The sequence below is a fragment of the Dama dama genome, chromosome 12 (assembly GCF_033118175.1).
Source record: "Dama dama isolate Ldn47 chromosome 12, ASM3311817v1, whole genome shotgun sequence".
Taxonomy (NCBI): domain Eukaryota; kingdom Metazoa; phylum Chordata; class Mammalia; order Artiodactyla; family Cervidae; genus Dama; species Dama dama.
Genome location: NC_083692.1, coordinates 81,829,307 through 81,835,306, shown reverse-complemented (window position 1 = coordinate 81,835,306; position 6,000 = coordinate 81,829,307). Strand labels below are relative to the sequence as shown.

The 6,000-nt window shown below is 45.6% G+C and overlaps 1 protein-coding gene across 5 annotated transcripts in view; it reads left to right on the top strand.

Moving 5' to 3' along the window:
* The first annotated feature begins 384 nt into the window (after positions 1–384).
* Positions 385–6,000, top strand: part of NEO1 (neogenin 1) — a 225,153-nt gene continuing 219,537 nt past the window's right edge. For 2 of the 5 annotated variants that reach the window (XM_061157913.1, XM_061157912.1), the window contains exon 1: positions 385–617. In XM_061157913.1, the coding sequence (XP_061013896.1) occupies positions 488–617 (130 nt within the window). In that variant the 5' untranslated portion in view covers positions 385–487. The remainder of the gene's footprint in view (positions 618–6,000) is intronic. The other 3 variants (XM_061157911.1, XM_061157909.1, XM_061157910.1) reach the window with 2 other exon arrangements.

Sequence of the window (6,000 nt, the reverse complement as noted above, 5' to 3'; positions counted from 1 at the left end):
CCGCGGCCGCGAGGCGTCAGCCCGGATTGCAGCGGGGGCGGGCCGCGCGCGGAGCCGAGAGGGTACGGGCGAGGGAGACGCGCGCCTGCGCGTGCGCGGGGGTGCGCGCCCGGGGTCCCCGCCCCCCACCCCTGCCGCCCGCGGTCTCCGCCCCCCTCGCGCTGGTGTGTGTGGAGCCGGAGTCGGCGGCGGGTGGCGGCGCCTGGAACCTAGAGACGGACCCCCCCCCCCGCCCCCCAGCCCCGGAATGTACTGACTCCCCCCTCTCTGCTCTCCTCCCCTCTCCGCCTCCCTGCAGGAGGGAGGCGCCCCCGAGTCTCCCCTCCCGCGAGAGGGGCCGTGCGGGCCGGGCCGGGTCGGGCTGGAGCAGCGGCGGCGGCCGCCGCGGGAGCCAAGCCTGCAGCGAGGGACCGGCTGAGGCGCGCGGGAGGGAAGGAGGCGAGGGCTCCGCGGTGCTGCCGCCGCCGCTGCCGCTTGCCGGGAAGAGATGGCGGCGGAGCCGGGAGCCTGGCGACTCCTCAGCACCTCCTTCTTCTGGCTCTGCTGCCTGCTGCTGCTCGGGCGCCCGGCGCCAGGCGTCGCGGCCGCCAGGAGCGGCTCCCCGCCGCAGTCCTCAGGTAAGCGGCGGCCGCGGGGCGCCGACCCGGGAGGCTCGGGGTGGGGGCGGGGGCGCGGTACCGGCACCGGCGGCGGCTGCGGTGTTTTTGTTTAGGATCCAGGAGGAAACGTGCAGGAACTTCTCTGTCTCGTCTCGGGTTGCTGAGGAGAAAGGGGATCGCGCAGGGTGGAGAGTGGAGTGGGCAGGCTGGGGCGCCGCCAAGGAGAGGGGCGGCGGTGGGGGCGCATCGGGGGCTCCGGGGTCTAGTTGGGGGCTTTGTACCCGGAGGCAGGTTCACCCTTCTCTTCCCTCCCCTCCCCCAAGGCTCATCCCACTTGTAAGAGTGGGACATTCTTGTGCTCACACAAGCACCAGTAGAGGCCACTACACACCTCATTAAATAAACAATCGTATGGCCAATTCATTAATTTCAGGAAAGGGGGGGTCTTGAACTCCTCATTCCCTGGCCAGGGATTTCCCAGCTGAAGCCCCAGGGAAGCGCTGGTTGATCTCCAGGGACTCCTCAGCGGGTTTGGTAGCCCCGAGGCTGCGGCAGAGCGAGGGTGTCCGAGGGTCACGACTGACCCCCCGTAACTGGTGGTGTTGACTTAACGATGAGAGCGCCTTGGAGAACAGCTTCTAGTGATTATATCTGTTAGTGTTTCCGTTATGAAAATACCTCTTTCCTGGGGATTACAACAATATTTACAGCCTGTTATCGGGCTGTTAACCTAGGGAATTGTCTAAGTATCGGCTTTTAAGTACTTGCACGTTGTTTTCAAGTGGCAATATTTAACTATATTTATCCACAAACGCTATTTTCAGACTTTGTCGATCATAGATTATTGAAATCACCTGCATTCCTGTTTATTTAAGGGGACCAATGAACAAAACGCCAAACCTGCCTGTAAGGACCTTACTGTATAATTGAGGAGCGGGACACACTCAGCAGAAGGGCAAATTAACATGTAATCTGTTTAAATTGTTTGACCAAGGCGGTGTATCATAAAACTTGACAACTTTCACCTAGTTACATGAGATCTGAAATTTTTATATTTGAAAGTCATTTTATCAGGCACAGTGGCAGCTTCTATTCAATTAAACTATTACTTATTTTTCCCTGGTTTATATTTAAAATCACACTGCCATGTAACTTGTCTGATAAAAGCTTTCTTTTTTGATTTTCTCACAGAGTATATGTAGCACATAGGTTTTACCAGTGTTAAAAAGTTTTAAACCCAAAGTACTATCAAAAACAGCTACCTAAACAATAGGTTTTTAGTATCAAGCTTACACTTGTACATTCAACCTGGAGTACACATGTTGGTCCTGAAATGTAAGTACCTGATCCACCCCTTTCTGTTCTTGTGGATAAGCAAGAAAAATGTAGCTGTCATAGAAGACTTATTTAATTTTACATGTAAAATTTTATATATAATTCATCATGTTTGTGGTAGGTAATTGGTGGAGTTTCTGTTTAAAATTTTGTCAGTAATGTTGTAAGTAAAGTGCTAGTAATTTTAGATTAATAAAAATAAGTCTCTTAGGAAGTCATGACAACTATTTCACCATTAATTCATTTGATGGACTTTTATTTTGTGCTGACGAGAGGTGCGAAGCATGGCTGAAATGTGCATTTTGCCTTCATGGAGTTTGCAGTCCTGCGTGTGTAGGAAAGACAGCCATTTAAATACTAATTATATAGTAATTAAGTTGTTCTGATAAGCACTACTGAGAAGACTAGGTTTTGAGAAAGCTTAGACTGCAGGGACCTAACCTAGACTGGGTGTCAGCATGTCAGCAGTGAGATCTGAACAGGAGCAGAGGTGAGGAGACGCACAGATAATTAGTGGTATAGTTGGGTCTCAAGCATGAATCTTCTGATTCTCTGCAGAGTGCCTTCCACAATCCATCCAGCCTCACTGCAAAAGGAAAAGGAGTAACTGCAGCTAGGAAGGGCTGGTCAGTTCATTCGCAGGCTGCAAAGACATTAAGGGAATTGAAAAGGGAGTCAGCAGTGACTGAACAAACTGTTTCAGTAAATCATACGTCTTTTATCAGTGGCTTAAATTTTTAATTTCTGTTAAGGGGTAGTCTTAGATATCTTTCTGTAGGGAACTATAACAAATAGGTGGTGGGATATAGAGATCCTTGGTAGTAAAAGGAGAACAATAGAGTGTGGGACAGCAGGATAAACGGGGTGTTTTTCCAACATTGAGTAGACATGAGGTGGTAGAGGAAAGAGGGGAGGACTGGTGAGAGAAAATGGTCAGCAGTGGAAGAGTTGGAAGTGATTAGCTACATGGTCTTCAGGAAGGAAGGAGAAGCAGATTACTGAAAAGATGTGCAGGGACCAAGAGAAAGAGGATGTGACAGAGCCGCTTGTGCAATGCAAGTCTTCTCTAATTAGAGTGATAAGGAATGGTGCACAGGTGGAATTAGGGTGCCAGAATGGAGACTGGTAGGGAAACAATGTGAGAGCTCATTTGAAATCTGAAGTTCGAGTTTCCGGAGACTACATCAGCTGTCTACACTTTCAGTGGCAACTTTTTGTATCCCAGGAGCAGAATTAGTGAGAAGTTTTAATCCAGTATTGATTACTTCTGAGTTACATGAAATGTAGAGATTGTTTTTTAAAGGTTTTATTAAAATAATCAAATATTCAATTTTCTGATCAAACTGCAGAAGAATATTTGATAAAGTGTCATAATGACACTGAGGCTAGCCTTGACCTAGACTTCAGAGGTGTACTATAGAGGCCATGTAGCTATACTTCCCTTTTAAGGTAAGAATCCTCTTGTTAACATCCTGCATAGATGACTATCAGCCTGAATCATTAATTTGATGATGTGATTCATTACCTCACAAGGTAGTCTGTTTCCATTTCAAATAACTTCTGTTAGTTATTTAAACTAACAGAGCGTAAACTTTGCTTTATGCAGTACATTTAACTTTAATTTTCACCCTCCCCATCTTTCTTGAATTTTTTTTTTCCTCTTTTCTTGCCTTTTTTTTGGTGTCACCCTATCTGTTGATTTATGTTGTACTCCTGTAATCAATTCTTCGTTTCAGGTTTTTCTTTCATCCTTTCGTTAAATATTGGTGTCTAAGTTAAACTTTGCTTTATGCAGTACATTTAACTTTAATTTTCACCCTCCCCACCCTTCTTGAATTTTTTTCTCTTCTGTTGCCGGTTTTTTGGTGTCACCCTACCTCTTGATTCATCTCATACTCCTGTAATCAGTTCTTCATTTGTTTTCAGGTTTTTCTCTCATCTTCTCATTAAATATTGGTGTCTAAGTTTGATCTTGTTCTGTACATTTTACTTGTCTTCAGTTGCTGATTTAAGCTAATGACTCTCCTGGTCCACTCTTCACGTATCACTCTCTAGCTTCGCTGAAGAGGTACTGTACATTACACAAGACCAAAAGTAAACTTATCTTTGCTCCTCTTCTCTCATCCCCTCTCTCCAGACAATAGCAAATCAATTTCTGGTCTAGGACTCTTACACTGATTGATTGCATGGACTTGTTTTCCTTTGTTACCTGTCTTGGACATCACTGTTCATCACTCAAACAAGTTGAGATTTAGAAGTCACCCTGGACTCTTCCCCTTCCCTCTTTCCCATAGCCAGTCTGTGTGTGCACGCTCAGTCATGTCTGACTCTTTGCCAGCCCATGGACTGTGGCCCGCCCGGCTCCTCTTTTTATGGAATTCTCCAGGCAAGATGGGTTGCTGGAATGGGTTGCCATTTCCTCCTACAGGGGATCTTCCCAACCCAGGGATTGAACACTCGTCTCCTGCATCTCTTGCATTGGCAGGTGAATTCTTTACTACTGCACCCCTGGGAAGTAACCCCAACTATAGCCAATAGTTCTTACCACTGTGCCCCTGGGAAGCAACCCCAACTATAGCCAATAGTTCTTGATTTTTACCTCCTAGGTATTTCTTGAATCATCACCAACTCACCGAGAGTAACAACAGTGGCTCTGTGATTAATCTCTTTATCTCCACAGTTAGCCTCTAGAAATCTGTCCTGCCCAAATGAGCTTTCTTACATATTTTTATGAGCATGCCACTCTGCTACTTATAATCTCATAGTAGTGTTCCATAGCTTGCATGTTGGAGTATAAACTTCTTGGCATGGAAATGGTGAGGCATTTGTGTCTTTCACCACAGGCTCCCGCACTCCCAGTTTAAAGCCTCATTTCTTTTCATGTGTACCCGGTGGTCCACCTCTCCAGGTTAACTTCAGGTCTCTAGGCTGTTGTTCATGCTGTTCTTTCTTCCTGGTGATGCCACTTCCCATCTTATCTGCTTTTGAAACTCATACTCATCTGTTGAGTGAATTTTTCTCTACTCACCTGCGCCCCCAAAGAGACGTAGAGTCATCACTCTCTGTGTCCCCATAGCTCTTTGAGTCCTTTTCATGTCGTTGTTACTTCTTTCTTATCTTCTCTACTAGTCTGAACCTCTTGAGGGTTTGGATTTTTCTTAGCTGGTGTAAAACAAGCATCTGGCACAAAATTGATTACCATTAATTGTTTATTTATTGAATACTGAATCTCTTTTATTTTTAACTCCTGGGCCTTATCGCACATATCTGATTCCTTTATATGATGGTCCTTCACATGTCTGATGACAAAAATTTTGTGTGTGTATGTATTGCTTTCTCTTTCTTCTTTTTTTGGATATGCTGCAGCTTTAGTATTTAGTAGCTTTGTCATCTTTGGAAAGATCAGTGATCATACTAATTGATCTGTAAACAGAGACTAATGCCCTGCTTTGCCAGTGTAATGGAATGAAGTATAAAAGAGTTTGTAGATTTGCAGGGTGAATGCTCAAAGGAGATTAGAAATGTGACTGCTTTTAGTAAACCATATGAAAATTAATATGTGAATGGTGAAAAAAGACTTACCACATAGAGGCTGAGGGTTTGAACAAGACTTATGGTTCTACAGGTTTGCCTTGTGGCTCAGCTAGTAAAGAATCTGCCCACAATTTGGGAGACCTGGGTTCGATCCCTGGGTTGGGAATATCCCCTGGAGAAGGGAAAGGCTATCCACTCCAGTATTCTGGCCTGGAGAATCCCATGGATGGAGGAGCCTGGTGGGCTACAGTCCGTGGGGTCTCAAAGAGTCTGACACGACTGAGCGACTTCACTCACATGGTTCTACACATTGCCATATGTCTCTTGGGGGCTATAGGCAAGCAAGAATAATACCTTGTTTATCTGAGTTGTCAGAAGAATACAGTGTCTTGATAAAATTGCTGATAAACTGATAGGTACAGTGTCTGTGTAGAAAGAATGGTTCTAATGTTTTTTATAAACTTAAAAACGTAGTATAATTCTATTAAATTTTTTGGAAGTGTATGTTTTTCCCAGCATTAATCATTGTTGG